Source organism: Mustelus asterias, unplaced genomic scaffold (genome assembly GCF_964213995.1).
Source record: "Mustelus asterias unplaced genomic scaffold, sMusAst1.hap1.1 HAP1_SCAFFOLD_3710, whole genome shotgun sequence".
Taxonomy (NCBI): Eukaryota; Metazoa; Chordata; class Chondrichthyes; order Carcharhiniformes; family Triakidae; genus Mustelus; species Mustelus asterias.
Window position 1 is genome coordinate 1 of NW_027593655.1, and position 19,111 is coordinate 19,111.

Sequence of the window (19,111 nt, forward strand, 5' to 3'; positions counted from 1 at the left end):
GTCGCCAGCGACCAGGGAGATGGTCCCTTGACCTGCTTGTGAACCTGAAGGAAGGTGAAAGGTGACATGTGGTCAGCGGCTGAAGGTCAAAGGGCAAAGGCCAATGAGTGGCAGACTGACCGTGGAGGGAAGACAGACAAAGTTCCATCTGTCCAGTGCCTAGTGTCACCCCAACAGGAGTTTGCAAAGCCAACCCGAGATTGTCCAGTCAGTGGTCACTCCCGGAAGGGTTGTGCACAGAACGATCCCACTGATGCCAAGGCGATGAGAAGCTCATAATTGTCCGGCTAAAGGTGGTGCGGCGCTCCCTCAGCACTGACCCTCCCACAGTGCGGCGCTCCCTCAGCACTGACCCTCCCACAGTGCGGCGCTCCCTCAGCACTGACCCTCCCACAGTGCGGCGCTCCCTCAGCACTGACCCTCCCACAGTGCGGCGCTCCCTCAGCACTGACCCTCCCACAGTGCGGCGCTCCCTCAGCACTGACCCTCCCACAGTGCGGCACTCCCTCAGCACTGACCCTCCCACAGTGCGGCGCTCCCTCAGCACTGACCCTCCCACAGTGCGGCGCTCCCTCAGCACTGACCCTCCCACAGTGCGGCGCTCCCTCAGCACTGACCCTCCCACACAGTGCGGCGCTCCCTCAGCACTGACCCTCCCACAGTGCGGCACTCCCTCAGCACCGACCCTCCCACAGTGCGGCGCTCCCTCAGCACTGACCCTCCCACACAGTGCGGCGCTCCCTCAGCACTGACCCTCCCACAGTGTGGCGCTCCCTCAGCACTGACCCTCCCCACAGTGCGGCGCTCCCTCAGCACTGACCCTCCCACAGTACGGCGCTCCCTCAGCACTGACCCTCCCACACAGTGCGGCGCTCCCTCAGCACTGACCCTCCCACAGTGCGGCGCTCCCTCAGCGCTGACCCTCCCACAGTGCGGCGCTCCCTCAGCACTGACCCTCCCACAGTGCGACGCTCCCTCAGCACTGACCCTCCCACAGTGCGGCGCTCCCTCAGCACTGACCCTCCCACAGTGCGGCGCTCCCTCAGCACCGACCCTCCCACAGTGCGGCGCTCCCTCAGTCCAGTTACATTGTCGGAGGACTCCCCGTCCTCTCTTCTCTCTGTGTCCAAAGCTATATTGTACCCTTCCCACTCTCTGTCGCAGTCCATCTCTCTAATCGAGTTCCCGTTATTGGAAGCACAGACAGACACATCTCCAGGACAGAGTGAATATTCTGCTAACTTGATCTGGACTTTTAAAAGCACTCTGCCACTCGATTAGATAGCTCGAGGGGAATTGCGAACTCACATTATGTCATTGTTCAGCCTGTTGTCGAATAATGTCTTGTCTCAATTCCAATTATGGGAAAGTGGGTGGATCCCTAATGTCTTTCCCAGGTGTCTCGCCCAGACAGCATGTTCCCACAGGAGCCCGGGGGGAATCTTACAGCGATAGGGGACTGGCTCAGCGACAGGGGAACGTCACTGTGACGGAGAATTTTCTGAGAGAGGGAGAGAGAGAGACAGAGAGAGAGAGAGACAGAGAGAGAGAGGGAGAGACAGAGAGAGAGGGAGAGACAGAGAGAGAGAGAGGGAGAGACAGAGAGAGAGAGAGAGAGAGACAGAGAGAGAGAGACAGAGAGAGAGAGAGAGAGGGAGAGACAGAGAGAGAGAGAGTGAGAGACAGAGAGAGAGAGACAGAGACAGAGAGAAGGAGTGTGAGAGAGAGAGACAGAGAGAGACAGAGAGACAGAGAGAAAGGGAGAGACAGAGAGAGAGAGAGACAGAGAGAGAGACACAGAGAGAGAGAGAGAGACAGAGAGAGAGAGACAGAGAGGGAGGCAGAGGGACAGCCAGAGAGCAAAGAGAAACAGAGAGAGAGAGAGGCGGGCAGTGAGAAAGAGAGTGAGAGAGAAAGAGAGATAGAGAGAGGAAGAGACAGAGAGGGAGGGACAGAGAGAGACAGAGAGGGAGGGACAGAGAGAGACAGAGAGAGAGAGAGACAGAGAGAGAGAGACAGTGAGAAAAGAGCGTCAGAGAGCTAACTAGAGTGAGGGAGACAGAGTGAGACACAGACGGACAGAAAGAGTCAAGACAGAGAGAGAGGGTGAGACAGAGACAGAGAGACACAGAGAAAGACAGAGAGAGAGAGAGAAACTGTTTCCTCAGGGGCAGAAGGGTCGGTAACCAGCGAGGGTGGCGGGGTGGAGATGGGGAGAATTTTATTCTGGAAAGGCTGCGAGTTTTTGTGATCTGGAAGGCGCTCCCTGACAGGGCGGCGGGGAGCAGATTCAACAGGAACCCTCAAAAAGTGGGGGGGGGCAAAATCGGATACAGAATGGATAGAGGGAGAGGGGGGGGGGGGTGAGATTTACAGGGAGAGATTGGATTGAGAGATCTTTTGAAGAACTAGTTGATGCACCATCAATCGAGCAAAGACTAGTTTGTACGCAAGAACAAATAGGCTTTTTATTCGCAAAAGACTTGGAGCTCAACCATGCCGATGAACTGGTCCGGAGACTGAGGCAGGGGGGAGCAGTCACCTGTATACCTGGACCAGGGGGGGAGGAGTCCCAGGCAGGGTCGGCAGGGGCATGTCACACACACACAGGCAACAAGCTTAACAGTGGTTTACCACACTCGTATTGGCCTGGTGGGCTGAATGGCCTCTCTCCCCCCCCCTTGCAGCTGTACGATCCTGGGTTTGGGGATGGTGGGTTGGGGTGCGTGCTAGGGAAGGACATTTTTTTGACAGCGAGTGCCCCTCGGGGCACTGTCAAAATGCTAATAATTCGAAAGCAGCCTCAATTTTTCTGGATATCATCCTGCTGATTCTCGATTCCCTCTCTCCCACGCCCAGTTAGCCAGCTGTTGCATGGCCTTGCGGCCAGTATTCAGAAACGAAATGAGCAGTCGTAAACCCCTCGCCGGCTGCTTTATTGCGTGTGTTACCCTGAAGCTCTGACGTTCCCACTCTCAATTCCTCCCGGAGTACATCAGTGCAAACATCTTCAAGGTTGCAGATTCACACAGCGCAGCGCTGCACCCCTCCCCACAGTGCGGCGCTCCCTCAGCGCTGACCCTCCCACAGTGCGGTGCTCCCTCAGCACTGACCCTCCCACAGTGCGGCGCTCCTCAGCACTGACCTCCCACAGTGCGGCGCTCCCTCAGCACTGACCCCTCCCCACAGTGCGGCGCTCCCTCAGCACTGACCCTCCCCACAGTGCGGCGCTCCCTCAGCACTGACCCTCCCCCAGTGCGGCGCTCCCTCAGCACTGACCCTCCCACAGTGCGGCGCTCCCTCAGCACTGACCCTCCCACAGTGCGGCGCTCCCTCAGCACTGACCCTCCCACAGTGCGGCGCTCCCTCAGCACTGACCCTCCCACAGTGCGGCGCTCCCTCAGCACTGACCCTCCCACAGTGCGGCCGCCTCCCTCAGCACTGACTCTCCCACAGTGCGGCGCTCCCTCAGCACTGACCCTCCCCACAGTGCGGCGCTCCCTCAGCACTGACCCTCCCACAGTGCGGCGCTCCCTCAGCACTGACCCTCCCACAGTGCGGCGCTCCCTCAGCACTGACCCTCCCCACAGTGCGGCACTCCCTCAGCACTGACCCTCCCACAGTGCGGCGCTCCCTCAGCACCGACCCTCCCACAGTGCGGCGCTCCCTCAGCACCGACCCTCCCACGGTGCGGCGCTCCCTCAGCACTGACCCTCCCACAGTGCGGCACTCCCTCAGCACTGACCCTCCCACAGTGCGGCGCTCTTAGATTTAGACAGCATGAAAAAGGCCCTTCAGCCCATCATGTTTGTACCAGCCATCAAGCACGTATCGATTCTCATCGAATCATTCAGTGTGCACCAAGTCTCAAAGGCCCTCTCCCCCATGCTATCCCTGTAACCCTACCCATTTCCCATGGCCAATCCACCCTAACCTACACATCTTTGGACACTAAGGGACAATTTGGCATGGCCAATCCACCCTAACCTACACATCTTTGGACACTAAGGGACAATTTGGCATGGCCAATCCACCCTAACCTACACATCTTTGGACACTAAGGGGCAATTTAGCATGGCCAATCCACCTAACCTACACATCTTTGGACACTAAGGGGCAATTTAGCATGGCCAATCCACCTAACCTACACATCTTTGGACACTAAGGGGCAATTTAGCATGGCCAATCCATCTAACTGGCACATCTTTGGACACCAAGGGACAATTTAGCATGGCCAATCCACCGAACCTGCACATCTTTGGACACGAAGGGGCAATTTAGCATGGCCAATCCACCCTAACCTACACATCTTTGGACACTAAGGGACAATTTAGCATGGCCAATCCCCCTAACCTGCACATCTTTGGACACTAAGGGACAATTTAGCATGGCCAATCCACCCTAACCTGCCCATCTTTGGACAGTAAGGGACAATTTAGCATGGCCAATCCACCCTAACCTGCACATCTTTGGACACTAAGGGACAATTTAGCATGGCCAATCCACCCTAACCCGCACATCTTTGGACACTAAGGGGCAATTTGGCGCGGGCGGCACGGTAGCACAGTGGTTAGCACTGCTGCTTCACAGCTCCAGGGCCCTGGGTTCGAATCCCGGGCTTGGGTCACTGTCTGTGTGGCATTTGCACATTCTCCTCGTGTCTGCGTGGGTTTCCTCCGGGTGCTCCGGTTTCCTCCCACAGTCCAAAGATGTGCGGGTTAGGGTGGATTGGCCATGCTAAAATTGCCCCTTAGTGTCCTGGGATGCATAGGTTAGAGGGATTAGTGGGTAAGTATGTAGGGATATGGGGGTAGGGCCTGGGTGGGATTGTGGTCTGGGACTTGGGAGTCCTAGTCCAGTATTCTCTAAAGGTAAACTTGCAGGTTGAGTCCATAATTAAGAAAGCAAATGTAATGTTGTCATTTATCTCAAGAGGCTTGGAATACAAAAGCAGGGATGTACTTCTGAGGCTTTATAAAGCACTGGTTAGGCCCCATTTGGAGTACTGTGAGCAATTTTGGGCCCCACACCTCAGGAAGGACATACTGGCACTGGAGCGGGTCCAGCGGAGATTCACACGGATGATCCCAGGAATGGTAGGCCTGACATACGATGAACGTCTGAGGATCGTGGGATTATATTCATTGGAGTTTAGGAGGTTGAGGGGAGATCTATTTACAAGACAATGAACGGCTTAGATAGGATGGACGTAGGGAAGTTGTTTCCATTAACAGGGGAGACTAGGACGCGGGGGCACAGCCTTAGAATAAAAGGGAGTCACTTTAGAACAGAGATGAGGAGAAATTTCTTCAGCCAGAGAGTGGTAGGTCTGTGGAATTCATTGCCACAGAGGGCTGTGGAGGCCGAGACGTTGAGCGTCTTCAAGACAGAAATTGATAAATTCTTGATTTCTCGAGGAATTAAGGGCTGTGGGGAGAGCGGGGTAAATGGAGTTGAAATCAACCATGCTTGAATGGTGGAGTGGACTCGATGGGCCGAATGGCCTTACTTCCGCTCCTATGTCTTATGGTCTTATGGTCGGTGCAGACTCGATGGGCCGAATGGCCTCCTTCTGTGCTGTAGGGTTTCTAAGATTTCTAAGAATTTAGCATGGCCAATCCCCTAACCTACACATCTTTTGAGACTGTGGGAAGAAACCGGAGCACCGGATTAAACCCAATGCCTCAGCGATGACCCTCCCAGTGGCTGCCTCCGCACCGCCCCAGGTTCAAGACATTTGTCCAACTGGGCCAGCAGGGCAGTGATGGGCTGAAGGGCCACCTTTGCTGCCCTCTACGGTGCGGAGTGGGGTGTCAGTAGGGAATGGGGGCTGTCTCAGGCACGGTGGGTGGTTGGTAGAAGTGTGAGGGGGATGAATGTGCCTCCTTCACCTCACCTGGGCTCACCTGGGCTCACCTGGAGCCCAGCAGGCTGCAGTCTCCCCTCCCCGCCGCCGGCGTCGCTGTACCTGGCGCCGCCCGCCCTTACTGCGCCTGCGCCGTTTTCCGTGCGCCGTGGGGCGTCCGCCCGGGCCTCGCGCATTGCTCCTTTCTCTTCGCCTGCGCCTGCGCCTGCGCCGAGCCGGCACCGCCGGGCGGCGCACATGCTCAGAGTCGCCTCGGCTGTCTGCACGCCTGCGCACAGCCGGCGCCGCCGGACGCCGCACAGGCTCAGATCCGTTCTGTTTCGTGCGGCTGCGCGCAGCCGGCACCGCCGGACCTCGCGCGGCCGCGGTGCGTTCCCGGGGGCTGGCGGACTACAACTCCCAGTAGGCCCCGCGCGCCCCAGGCTTCAGTGGGAGGAGTAGGCCCAATGCAGGCTTAGGTGGGAGAGTCAGCTGGCTCACAGCAGGCAACTGGTTGGGATTGAATGTAATGGAGGTGTTTAGGGGTTTATTGGGGCTATTGGTTGTTTATTAGGGTCTCTGGGGTTTATTGTTGTTTTTGGGGGTCCATTGGGGCTTTTGGGGTTCAGTTTGGACCTAATGGGGTCTGTGGGGGTTATTGGAGTTTTGGGGGTCTGTAGGGTCTTTTGGGGTTCAATTTGGATCTATTGGCGTCTCTGGGGGGGGTTATTCGAGTTTTTGGGGGTGCATAAGGGCTTTTGGGGTTCAATTTGGATCTATTGGGGTCTCTGAGGGGTCTATAGGGGTCTCTGGGAGTCTATCGGGGTCTCTGGGGATTCGTAAGGGGTCTCTGGGTGTCACAAGGGGTCTCGGGGTATATAGGGGTCTCCGGGGGTCTATAGGGTTTCTGAAGGTCTGTAGGGACCTCTGGGGGGTTGTAAGGGGTCTCTGGGGGGTCACAAGGGGTCTCTGGGGGTACATAGGAAACTATAGGGGTTTCTGGGGGTCTATAGAGGTTTCTGGGGGGTTTACAAGGGACTTTGGGGTCTATAGAAGTTTCTGGGAGGTTTATTAGGTCACTGTGACTATAGGTGTTTCTGGGGGGTTTATAAGGGTCTCTGGGGGTCTATAGGGGTTTCTGGGGATCGATTGGGATTTATAGGGGTTTATATGGGTTTCTGGAGGTGTAAAGTGGTCTATTGGGATGCATAGACATCTCTGGGGGGTCTATAGAGCTTTCTGGGGGTCCGTAGGTGTTTCTGGGGGTCCGTAGGTGTTTCTGGGGGTCTGTAGGTGTTTCTGGGGTCCGTAGGTGTTTCTGGGGGTCCGTAGGTGTTTCTGGGGGTCTCTTGGTGTTTCTGGGGGTCTCTTGGTGTTTCTGGGGGTCTGTCGGTGTTTCTGGGGGTCTCTTGGTGTTTCTGGGGGTCCGTCGGTGTTTCTGGGGGTCTCTTGGTGTTTCTGGGGGTCTCTTGGTGTTTCTGGGGGTCTCTTGGTGTTTCTGGGGGTCTCTTGGTGTTTCTGGGGGTCTGTAGGTGTTTCTGGGGGTCTGTAGGTGTTTCTGGGGGTCTGTAGGTGTTTCTGGGGGTCTGTAGGTGTTTCTGGGGGTCTATAGGGATTTCAAAAGATCTATAGGGATCTGTAGATGTCTCTGGGGGTCTATAGGGATCTATAGGGGTCTCTGGGGGTCTGTAGGTGTTTCTGGGGGTCCGTAGGTGTTTCTGGGGGTCTGTAGGTGTTTCTGGGGGTCTATAGGGATTTCAAAAGATCTATAGGGATCTGTAGATGTCTCTGGGGGTCTATAGGGATCTATAGGGGTCTCTGGGGGTCTGTCAGAGTCTCTGGGGGTCTGTCAGGGTCTCTGGGGGTCTGTTGGCTCTGGGACAGCGTCCAGGGACGGGGATGGGGGTGGTTTATTGGGGTCTACAGGATGACAGGGGTTCAGGGCTGTTGGATAACAACTCTAACAATATCTCTCTCTCTCTCTCCCTCTCTCTCTCTCCCCCTCTCTATCTCTCCCCCTCTCCCAGGAGGTGCTGATGGAAGGCCAGCGCCCCCTCTTGCTGGGGCCCTGGGGAGAGGGTCTGCCGGAGGGGCTGGCGGGCAGCTTCTTGGGTGCGGAGCTGGATTTGAGCGCCGAGCTGAGGGCGATGGAGTTTCCACACCCCGTGTGCTACATCTACAACCCCTTGGAGTATGCCTGGGAGCCTCACTGCGCCTACGTGGACAAGTACTGCCGCTCCCCGAAACAAGTCCTCTTCTTGGGAATGAATCCTGGACCCTTTGGGATGGCCCAGACAGGGGTGAGAAGGAGACCCCTCCAACACGGATCGTCCAACTCTTCACCCCCCCTCCGACACCCCTTTACCCCCTTCCTACACCCCCTTAACCCCCACACCCCTCCACCCCCCTCCCACACCCCTTTACCCCCCTACACCCCTTTACCCCCCTACACCCCTTTACCCCCTACACCCCTTTACCCCCCCAACACCCCTTTACCCCCCAAAACCCCTTTACCCCCAACACGCCTTTATCCCCCACACCCCTTTACCCCCCACACCCCTTTACCCCCCCACACCCCTTTACCCCCCCAACACCCCTTTACCCCCCCAACACCCCTTTACCCCCCTACACCCCTTTACCCCCCCAACACCCCTTTACCCCCCTACACCCCTTTACCCCCTACACCCCTTACCCCCTACACCCCTTTACCCCCCTACACCCCTTTACCCCCCTACACCCCTTTACCCCCTACACCACTTTACCCCCCCTACACCACTTTACCCCCCCTACACCCCATTACCCCCCTACACCCCATTACCCCCTACACCCCTTTACCCCCCTACACCCCATTACCCCCCTACACCCCATTACCCCCCGACACCCCATTACCCCCCGACACCCCATTACCCCCCTACACCCCATTACCCCCCTACACCCCATTACCCGCCCTACACCCCATTACCCGCCCTACACCCCATTACCCGCCCTACACCCCATTACCCGCCCTACACCCCATTACCCGGCTACACCCCATTACCCCTCTACACCCCATTACCCCCCTACACCCCATTACCCCCCTACACCCCATTACCCCTCTACACCCCATTACCCCCCTACACCCCATTACCCCCCTACACCCCATTACCCCCCTACACCCCATTACCCCCCTACACCCCATTACCCCCCCTACACCCCTTTACCCCCCTACACCCCATTACCCGCCCTACACCCCATTACCCGCCCTACACCCCTTTCCCCCCTACACCCCTTTCCCCCCTACACCCCTTTACCCCCCGACACCCCTTTACCCCCCTACCCCCCTACACCCCTTTACCCCCGACACCCCTTTACCCCCCTACACCCCTTTACCCCGCTCCTACACCCCTCCCTCACCCAATCCCCCACACATCTCTCTCTCACTGCCTCTCACATTCTCTCTATCTGTCTTTCTACACTCTCCCCCCCTCTCTCTCTCTGCCCCCCTCTCTCTCTCTCTCCCTCTCTCTCTCTGCCCCCTCTCTCTCTCTGCCCCCCTCTCTCTCTCTGCCCCCCTCTCTCTCTCTGCCCCCCTCTCTCTCTCCCTCTTTCTCTCTGCCTCCCTCTCTCTCTCTCTGCCCCCCTCTCTCTCTCTGCCCCCCTCTCTCTCTCTGCCCCCCTCTCTCTCTCTGCCCCCTCTCTCTCTCTGCCTCCCTCTCTCTCTCTGCCCCCCTCTCTCTCTCTGCCCCCCTCTCTCTCTCTGCCCCCCTCCCTCTCTCTGCCCCCCCTCCCTCTCTCTGCCCCCCCTCCCTATCTCTGCCCCCCCTCCCTATCTCTGCCCCCCCTCCCTATTTCTGCCCCCCCTCCCTATTTCTGCCCCCCTCCCTATCTCTGCCCCCCCTCCCTATCTCTGCCCCCCCTCCCTATTTCTGCCCCCCTCCCTATCTCTGCCCCCCCCTCTCTCTGCCCCCCCTCTCTCTGCCCCCCCTCCCTCTCTCTGCCCCCCCTCCCTCTCTCTGCCCCCCCTCCCTCTCTCTGCCCCCCCTCCCTCTCTCTGCCCCCCCTCCCTCTCTCTGCCCCCCCTCCCTCTCTCGGACCCCCTTCCTCTCTCGGCCCCCGCTCCCTCTCTCTGCCCCCCCTCCCTCTCTCGGCCCCCCCTCCCTCTCTCGGCCCCCCTCCCTCTCTCGGCCCCCCTCCCTCTCTCTGCCCCCCTCCCTCTCTCTGCCCCCCCTCCCTCTCTCTGCCCCCCTCCCTCTCTCTGCCCCCCCTCCCTCTCTCTGCCCCCCCTCCCTCTCTCTGCCCCCCTCCCTCTCTCTGCCCCCCCTCCCTCTCTCTGCCCCCCTCCCTCTCTCTGCCCCCCCTCCCTCTCTCTGCCCCCCTCCCTCTCTCTGCCCCCCTCCCTCTCTCGGCCCCCCTCCCTCTCTCGGCCCCCCCTCCCTCTCTCGGCCCCCCTCCCTCTCTCGGCCCCCCTCCCTCTCTCGGCCCCCCCTCCCTCTCTCGGCCCCCCTCCCTCTCTCGGCCCCCCCTCCCTCTCTCGGCCCCCCTCCCTCTCTCGGCCCCCCCTCCCTCTCTCGGCCCCCCCTCCCTCTCTCGGCCCCCCCCCTCTGCGCCCCCTCCCTCTCTCGGCCCCCCCTCCCTCTCTCGGCCCCCCTCCCTCTCTCGGCCCCCCCTCCCTCTCTCGGCTCCCCCTCCCTCTCTCGGCCCCCCTCCCTCTCTCGGCCCCCCTCCCTCTCTCTGCCCACCATCCCTCTCTCTGCCCACCATCCCTCTCTCTGCCCCCCTCCCTCTCTCTGCCCCCCTCCCTCTCTCTGCCCCCCTCCCTCTCTCTGCCCCCCTCCCTCTCTCTGCCCCCCCTCCCTCTCTCTGCCCCCCCTCCCTCTCTCTGCCCCCCCTCCCTCTCTCTGCCCCCCCTCCCTCTCTCTGCCCCCCCTCCCTCTCTCTGCCCCCCCTCCCTCTCTCTGCCCCCCCTCCCTCTCTCTGCCCCCCCTCCCTCTCTCTGCCCCCCCTCCCTCTCTCTGCCCCCCCTCCCTCTCTCTGCCCCCCCTCCCTCTCTCTGCCCCCCCTCCCTCTCTCTGCCCCCCTCCCTCTCTCTGCCCCCCCTCCCTCTCTCTGCCCCCCCTCCCTCTCTCTGCCCCCCCTCCCTCTCTCTGCCCCCCCTCCCTCTCTCTGCCCCCCCTCCCTCTCTCTGCCCCCCCTCCCTCTCTCTGCCCCCCCTCCCTCTCTCTGCCCCCCCTCCCTCTCTCTGCCCCCCCTCCCTCTCTCTGCCCCCCCTCCCTCTCTCTGCCCCCCTCCCTCTCTCTGCCCCCCCTCCCTCTCTCTGCCCCCCCTCCCTCTCTCTGCCCCCCCTCCCTCTCTCTGCCCCCCCTCCCTCTCTCTGCCCCCCCTCCCTCTCTCTGCCCCCCCTCCCTCTCTCTGCCCCCCTCCCTCTCTCTCTCTTCCCCCTCTCTCTCTCTCTGCGCCCCTCCCTCTCTGTCCCCCCTCCCTCTCTGTCCCCCCTCCCTCTCTGTCCCCCCTCCCTCTCTGTCCCCCCTCCCTCTCTGTCCCCCCTCCCTCTCTGTCCCCCCTCTCTCTCTTGCCCCCCTCTCTCTCTTGCCCCCCTCTCTCTCTGCCCCCCTCTCTCTCTTGCCCCCCTCTCTCTCTTGCCCCCCTCTCTCTCTCTTGCCCCCCTCTCTCTCTCTGCCCCCCTCTCTCTCTCTGCCCCCCTCTCTCTCTCTGCCCCCTCTCTCTCTCTGCCCCCCTCTCTCTCTCTGCCCCCCTCTCTCTCTCTGCCCCCCTCTCTCTCTCTGCCCCCCTCTCTCTCTCTGCCCCCCTCTCTCTCTCTGCCCCCCTCTCTCTCTCTGCCCCCCTCTCTCTCTCTGCCCCCCTCTCTCTCTCTGCCCCCCTCTCTCTCTCTGCCCCCCTCTCTCTCTCTGCCCCCCTCTCTCTCTCTGCCCCCCTCTCTCTCTCTGCCCCCCTCTCTCTCTCTGCCCCCCTCTCTCTCTCTGCCCCCTTCTCTCTCTCTGCCCCCCTCTCTCTCTCTGCCCCCCTCTCTCTCTCTGCCCCCCTCTCTCTCTCTGCCCCCCTCTCTCTCTCTGCCCCCCTCTCTCTCTCTGCCCCCCTCTCTCTCTCTGCCCCCCTCTCTCTCTCTGCCCCCCTCTCTCTCTCTGCCCCCCTCTCTCTCTCTGCCCCCCTCTCTCTCTCTGCCCCCCTCTCTCTCTCTGCCCCCCTCTCTCTCTCTGCCCCCCTCTCTCTCTGCGCCCCCCTCTTTCTCTCTCCATCCCCCGCTCATTATTGACAGCTCTCTCCTCCCTCTTTGCCCCCAGGTACCGTTTGGGGAGGTCAGCAGTGTGCGGGACTGGCTGGGGGTTACGGGGACGGTCTCGCGTCCCCCCGAGGAACACAGCAAACGCCCGGTCCTGGGCTTCAAGTGTCGACGCTCGGAGGTGAGCGGTGCCCGGTTCTGGGGCCTGCTGAAGTCCCTGTGCGGCGAGGGGGGACCCCACGCCTTCTTCCGGTGCTGTTTCGTCCACAACCTCTGCCCGCTGGCCTTCCTGGACGCCGGGGGCCGCAACCTGACCCCGGCCGACCTCCCACCGGCCCTGCGAGGGGAGCTGCTGGCCAGCTGCGACCGGTCGCTCCGCCGGGTGGTGCAGCTCCTGGGGGCGCAGACGGTGGTGGGGGTGGGCCGTCTGGCGGAGGGCAGGGCCCGGCGAGCGCTGGGGGAGGGAGGCACGGCCCACGTGAGGGTGGAGGGGCTGGCCCACCCCTCACCCCGCAGCCCCCAGGCCAACCGGGGCTGGGCGGAATTGGCGGCCGCCCGCCTGGAGGAGCTGGGCGTCACCAAACTGCTGACCGTTGACCGTTGACCCCTGACCCCCTCCCATTGACCCCTGACCCCTCCCATTGACCCCTCCCATTGACCCCTGACCCCTCCCATTGACCCATCCCATTGACCCCTGACCCCCTCCCATTGACCCCTGACCCCTCCCGTTGACCCCTCCCATTGACCCCTGACCCCCTCCCGTTGACCCCTGACCCCCTCCCGTTGACCCCTGACCCCCTCCCTTTGACCCCTGACCCCCTCCCATTGACCCCTGACCCCTCCCATTGACCCCTGACCCCCTCCCATTGACCCCTCCCGTTGACCCCTGACCCCCTCCCGTTGACCCCTGACCCCCTCCCGTTGACCCCTGACCCCCTCCCATTGACCCCTGACCCCCTCCCGTTGACCCCGACCCCCTCCCGTTGACCCTTGACCCCCTCCCATTGACATTCTCCAACATCCCCATGACCTCCCCTTCCCATTGACCCATGACCTCCCCTTCCCGTTGACCCCTGACCTACCCTCCCATTGACCCCTGAACCCCCTCCCGTTGACCCCTCACACCCCTCCCGTTGACCCGCTGACCCCTCACTCATGACCTGTAATGTGCTCTAACTTCCCCATAACCCCCTCCCGTTGACTCCTGACCCCCTCCCGTTGACCCCTGGTGGCACAGTGGGGTTGGCGCTGCTGCCTCACAGCGCCAGGGACCCCCGGGTTTGATTCCTGGCCTCGGGTCACTGCCATAGAATCCCTACAGTGCAGAAGGAGGCCATTCGGCCCATCGAGCCTGAACCGACCACAATCCCACCCAGGCCCTATCCCTGTAACCCCACATATTTACCCTGCTAATTCTTCTGACACTAAATGGCAATTTAGCATGGCCAATCCACCCTAACCTACACATCTTTGGACACTAAGGGACAATTTAGCATGGCTAATCCACCCTAACCTACACATCTTTGGACACTAAGGGACAATTTAGTACGGCCAATCCACCCTAACCTGCACATCTTTGGTCACTAAATGGCAATTTAGCATGGCCAATCTGCCAAATCTACGCTTTCCTCCCACAGTCCGAAAGATGTGCAGGTCGGGTGGATTGGCCGTGCTAAATTGTCCCTTCGTGTCATAGAGGTTTACAGATGGAAACAGGCCCTTCGGCCCAACTTGTCCATGCCGCCCCCTTTTTTTTTGAAACCCCTAATCTAATCCCAATTGCCCGCGTTTGCCCCATATCCCTCTATACCCATCGTACCCATGGAACTGTCTAAACGCTTCTTAAAAGACAAAATTGTACCCGCCTCTACTACTGCCTCTGGCAGCTCGTTCCAGACACTCACCACCCTCTGGGTGAAATAATTGCCCCTCTGGACCCTTTTGTATCTCTCCCCTCTCACCTTAAACCTACACCCTCTAGTTTTAGACTCCCCTACCTTTGGGAAAAGATATTGACTATCTAGCTGATCTGTGCCCCTCATTATTTTATAGACCTCTATAAGATCACCCCTCAGCCTCCTACGCTCCAGAGAAAAAAGTCCCAGTCTATCCAGCCTCTCCTTATAACTCAAACCATCAAGTCCCCTGAGCTCTCCCTCTGACCTTTCTCCCACAGTTTGACCTTCCTAATCCTCCCCACACCTGCCCACATCCTCCCCTCTGGCCTGTCTCTCTCTCTCTCTGTCTCTCTCTCTCTGTCTGTCTCTGTCTCTCTCTCTTTCTATCTCTCTCTCTCACTCTGTCTCTCTCTCACTCTGTCTCTCTCTCACTCTGTCTCTCTCTCACTCTGTCTCTCTCTCTCTCGCTCTCTGTCTCTCTCGCTCTCTGTCTCTCTCGCTCTCTGTCTCTCTCGCTCTCTGTCTCTCTCGCTCTCTGTCTCTCTCGCTCTCTGTCTCTCTCGCTCTCTGTCTCTCTCGCTCTCTGTCTCTCTCGCTCTCTGTCTCTCTCGCTCTCTGTCTCTCTCGCTCTCTGTCTCTCTCGCTCTCTGTCTCTCTCGCTCTCTGTCTCTCTCGCTCTCTGTCTCTCTCGCTCTCTGTCTCTCTCGCTCTCTGTCTCTCTCGCTCTCTGTCTCTCTCGCTCTCTGTCTCTCTCGCTCTCTGTCTCTCTCGCTCTCTGTCTCTCTCGCTCTCTGTCTCTCTCGCTCTCTGTCTCTCTCGCTCTCTGTCTCTCTCGCTCTCTGTCTCTCTCGCTCTCTGTCTCTCTCGCTCTCTGTCTCTCTCGCTCTCTGTCTCTCTCGCTCTCTGTCTCTCTCGCTCTCTGTCTCTCTCGCTCTCTGTCTCTCTCGCTCTCTGTCTCTCTCGCTCTCTGTCTCTCTCGCTCTCTGTCTCTCTCGCTCTCTGTCTCTCTCTCTGCCTCCCCCTCTCTCTCTGCCTCCCCCTCTCTCTCTGCCTCCCCCTCTCTCTCTGCCTCCCCCTCTCTCTCTGCCTCCCCCTCTCTCTCTGCCTCCCCCTCTCTCTCTGCCTCCCCCTCTCTCTCTGCCTCCCCCTCCCTCTCTCTCTGCCTCCCTTTCCCTCTCTCTCTGTCTCTCTCTCTCTCTCTGTCTCTCTCTCTCTCTGTCTCTCTCTCTCTCTGCCTCTCTCTCTCTGCCTCCCCCTCTCTATCTCTGAGTTATGTTACACAGAGGATAAGCTAACCACTGACTAAGCTACTTATTAATTAAGCTACAATCAATTCTGCTCAAGAGTACTTATGGACCTGTGTCAGAATATCAACACTACACATCTCCCAGTCCCAGGCGAGAAGAGAATCGAGCCCCAACCTCAGGACAGAGGATTCCTGCAGAATCAGAAAGAAGCCATTCTGTCCACCACTGACCCCATGGAAGAGCATTTCACCCCAACCTTGCCTCCAGCCCTGTCCCATTTACCACAGCCAATCTGTGTGCGGCAGCACAGTGTGGGTTAACACCGCTGCCTCACAGCGCCAGGGAACCCCGGGTTCGATTCCCCGGGGCTCGGGTCACTGTCTGTGCGGAGTCTGCGCGTTCTCCCCGTGTCTGCGTGGGTTTCCTCCGGGTGCTCCGGTTTCCCTCCCACAGTCTGAAAGACGGGCGCTGGGTTAGGGTGGATTGGGCCGTGCTAAATTCTCCCTCAGTGTCACCCCGAACAGGAGTGTGGGCGACTCGGGGGGATTTTTCGCAGGAACTTCATTGCAGTGTTAATGTCAGCCTTACTTGTAACACTAATAAATAAACTTTAAACTTACTTAAAGCTAACCTGCACATCTTTGGACACTTTAGCATGGCCAATCCACTTACTGGGGACAGTGTCGAGGGAGCTTTACTCTGTATCTAACCCCGTGCTGTACCTGTCCTGGGAGTGTTTGATGGGGGACAGTGTAGAGGGAGCTTTACTCTGTATCTAACCCCATGCTGTATCTGTCCTGGGAGTGTTTGATGGGGGACAGTGTAGAGGGAGCTTTACTCTGTATCTAACCCTGTGCTGTACCTGTCCTGGGAGTGTTTGATGGGGGGACAGTGCAGAGGGAGCTTTACTCTGTATCTAACCCCGTGCTGTACCTGTCCTGGGAGTGTTTGATGGAGGGACAGTGTAGAGGGAGCTTTACTCTGTATCTAACCCTGTGCTGTACCTGTCCTGGGAGTGTTTGATGGGGGGACAGTGTAGAGGGAGCTTTACTCTGTATCTAACCCCGTGCTGTACCTGTCCTGGGAGTGTTTGATGGAGGGACAGTGTAGAGGGAGCTTTACTCTGTATCTAACCCCGTGCTGTACCTGTCCTGGGAGTGTTTGATGGAGGGACAGTGTAGAGGGAGCTTTACTCTGTATCTAACCCCGTGCTGTACCTGTCCTGGGAGTGTTTGATGGGGGACGGTGTAGAGGGAGCTTTACTCTGTATCTAACCCCGTGCTGTACCTGTTCTGGGAGTGTTTGATGGGGGGGGACAGTGTAGAGGGAGCTTTACTCTGTATCTAACCCCGTGCTGTACCTGTCCTGGGAGTGTTTGATGGGGGACAGTGGAGAGGGAGCTTTACTCTGTATCTAACCCCGTGCTGTACCTGTCCTGGGAGTGTTTGATGGGGGGACAGTGTAGAGGGAGCTTTACTCTGTATCTAACCCCGTGCTGTACCTATCCTGGGAGCGTTTGATGGGGGACAGTGTAGAGCGAGCTTTACTCTGTATCTAACCCCGTGCTGTACCTGTCCTGGGGAGTGTTTGATGGGGGGACAGTGTAGAGGGAGCTTTACTCTGTATCTAACCCCATGCTGTACCTGTCCTGGGAGTGTTTGATGGGGGACAGTGTAGAGGGAGCTTTACTCTGTATCTAACCCCGTGCTGTACCTGTCCTGGGAGTGTTTGATGGGGGACAGTGTAGAGGGAGCTTTACTCTGTATCTAACCCCGTGCTGTACCTGTCCTGGGAGTGTTTGATGGGGGGACAGTGTAGAGGGAGCTTTACTCTGTATCTAACCCCGTGCTGTACCTGTCCTGGGGAGTGTTTGATGGGGGGACAGTGTAGAGGGACCTTTACTCCGTATCTAACCCCCCTGCTGTCTGACCTTGGGGAGTGTATGAAAAGGCCCGAGTTGTCCATGGAAGTTTCTGTTTGGAGGAATCTTTGGTTTAGTCTGTCCTTCCCCCACCTCCTGGGGCCTGTGTGGGCTACTGCGGAATCCACAAATATTTCAGCGTTGTTTTCAAGTCGTATTGAATTTTCACTGTCCCAATCACTCCCCGACGAACCTCGATAATTGTGTCACAGATTTCACACGGGGTAAACTGTAACACAAAACGGTGCGCGGATTTTAAAAATCATTGAAATTAAAACATCTTAAGAAGACCTGGCAGCAAAATAGTTTAACGTTTCAGTCAATAGTCAGGAACATTCAAGCCACACACACACAAGTCCTCAAGCTGTGGCCATCTCCAATGGGAGGGAATCTAACCATGGAATCATAGAATAAGAACATAAGAACATAAGAAATAGGAGCAGGAGTAGGCCATCTAGCCCCTCGAGCCTGCCCCGCCATTCAATAAGATCATGGCTGATCTGACGTGGATCAGTACCACTTACCCGCCTGATCCCCATAACCCTTAATTCCCTTACCGATCAGGAATCCATCCATCCGCGCTTTAAACATATTCAGCGAGGTAACATCCACCACCCCAGTGGGCAGAGAATTCCAGAGATTCACCACCCTCTGGGAGAAGAAGTTCCTCCTCAACTCTGTCTTAAACCGACCCCCCTTTATTTTGAGGCTGTGTCCTCTAGTTTTAACTTCCTTACTAAGTGGAAAGAATCTCTCCGCCTCCACCCTATCCAGCCCCCGCATTATCTTATAAGTCTCCATAAGATCCCCCCTCATCCTTCTAAACTCCAACGAGTACAAACCCAATCTCCTCAGCCTCTCCTCATAATCAACACCCCTCATCTCCGGTATCAACCTGGTGAACCTTCTCTGCACTCCCTCCAATGCCAATATATCCTTCCTCATATAAGGGGACCAATACTGCACACAGTATTCCAGCTGCGGCCTCACCAATGCCCTGTACAGGTGCATCAAGACATCCCTGCTTTTATATTCTATCCCCCTCGCGATATAGGCCAACATCCCATTTGCCTTCTTGATCACCTGTTGTACCTGCAGACTGGGCTTTTGCGTCTCATGCACAAGGACCCCCAGGTCCCTTTGCACGGTAGCATGTTTTAATTTGTTTCCATTGAGATAGTAATCCCATTTGTTATTATTTCCTCCAAAGTGTATAACCTCGCATTTGTCAACGTTATACTCCATTTGCCATATCCTCGCCCACTCACTCAGCCTGTCCAAATCTCTCTGCAGATCTTCTCCGTCCTCCACACGATTCACTTTTCCACTTATCTTTGTGTCGTCTGCAAACTTCGTTACCCTACACTCCGTCCCCTCCTCCAGATCATCTATATAAATGGTAAACAGTTGCGGCCCGAGTACCGATCCCTGCGGCACGCCACTAGTTACCTTCCTCCAACCGGAAAAACACCCATTTATTCCGACTCTTTGCTTCCTGTCGGATAGCCAGTCCCCAATCCACTTTAACACACTACCCCCAACTCCGTGTTGGGGTTATGGGGATCAATGGTATGTGCTACCAAATAAACCTGTTGGACTTTAACCTGGTGTTGTGTGACTTCTTACTGTGCTTACCCCAGTCCAACGCCGGCATCTCCACATCAAGATAGAATACCTGCAGTGCAGAAGGAGGCCATTCGGCCCCATCGAGTCAGCACCGACCACAATCCCACCCAGGCCCCATGATGAGGGGTGTTGATTATGAGGAGAGACTGAGCAGATTGGGTTTGTACTCGTTGGAATTTAGAAGGCCGAGGGGGGGATCTTATTGAGACCTATAAGATAATGAAGGGGCTGGATAGGGTAGAGGTGGAGAGATTCTTTCCACTTAGAAAGGAAGCTAGAACTAGAGGGCACAGCCTCAAAATAAAGGGGGGGGGGGGGTCGGTTTAGGACAGAGTTGAGGAGGAACTTCTTCTCTCA

General features: G+C 58.0%; 1 protein-coding gene across 3 annotated transcripts; it reads left to right on the forward strand.

Annotated features, from left to right (window-relative positions):
- The first annotated feature begins 6,277 nt into the window (after positions 1–6,277).
- On the forward strand, positions 6,278–15,230 carry LOC144490737 (single-strand selective monofunctional uracil-DNA glycosylase-like). 3 transcript variants are annotated; one of them, XM_078208446.1, is made up of 3 exons: positions 6,278–6,324; positions 7,873–8,145; positions 12,124–15,230. In XM_078208446.1, the coding sequence occupies exons 2-3, from the start codon at positions 7,882–7,884 to the stop codon at positions 12,664–12,666; spliced, it is 807 nt and encodes a 268-aa protein (XP_078064572.1). In that variant the 5' UTR covers positions 6,278–6,324; positions 7,873–7,881; the 3' UTR covers positions 12,667–15,230. The 3 variants fall into 3 exon arrangements, with proteins under 3 accessions (XP_078064572.1, XP_078064571.1, XP_078064573.1); XM_078208445.1 differs by having other exon boundaries at positions 6,304–6,380; XM_078208447.1 differs by having other exon boundaries at positions 6,304–6,371; positions 12,124–14,230.
- Positions 15,231–19,111: the final 3,881 nt, after the last annotated feature.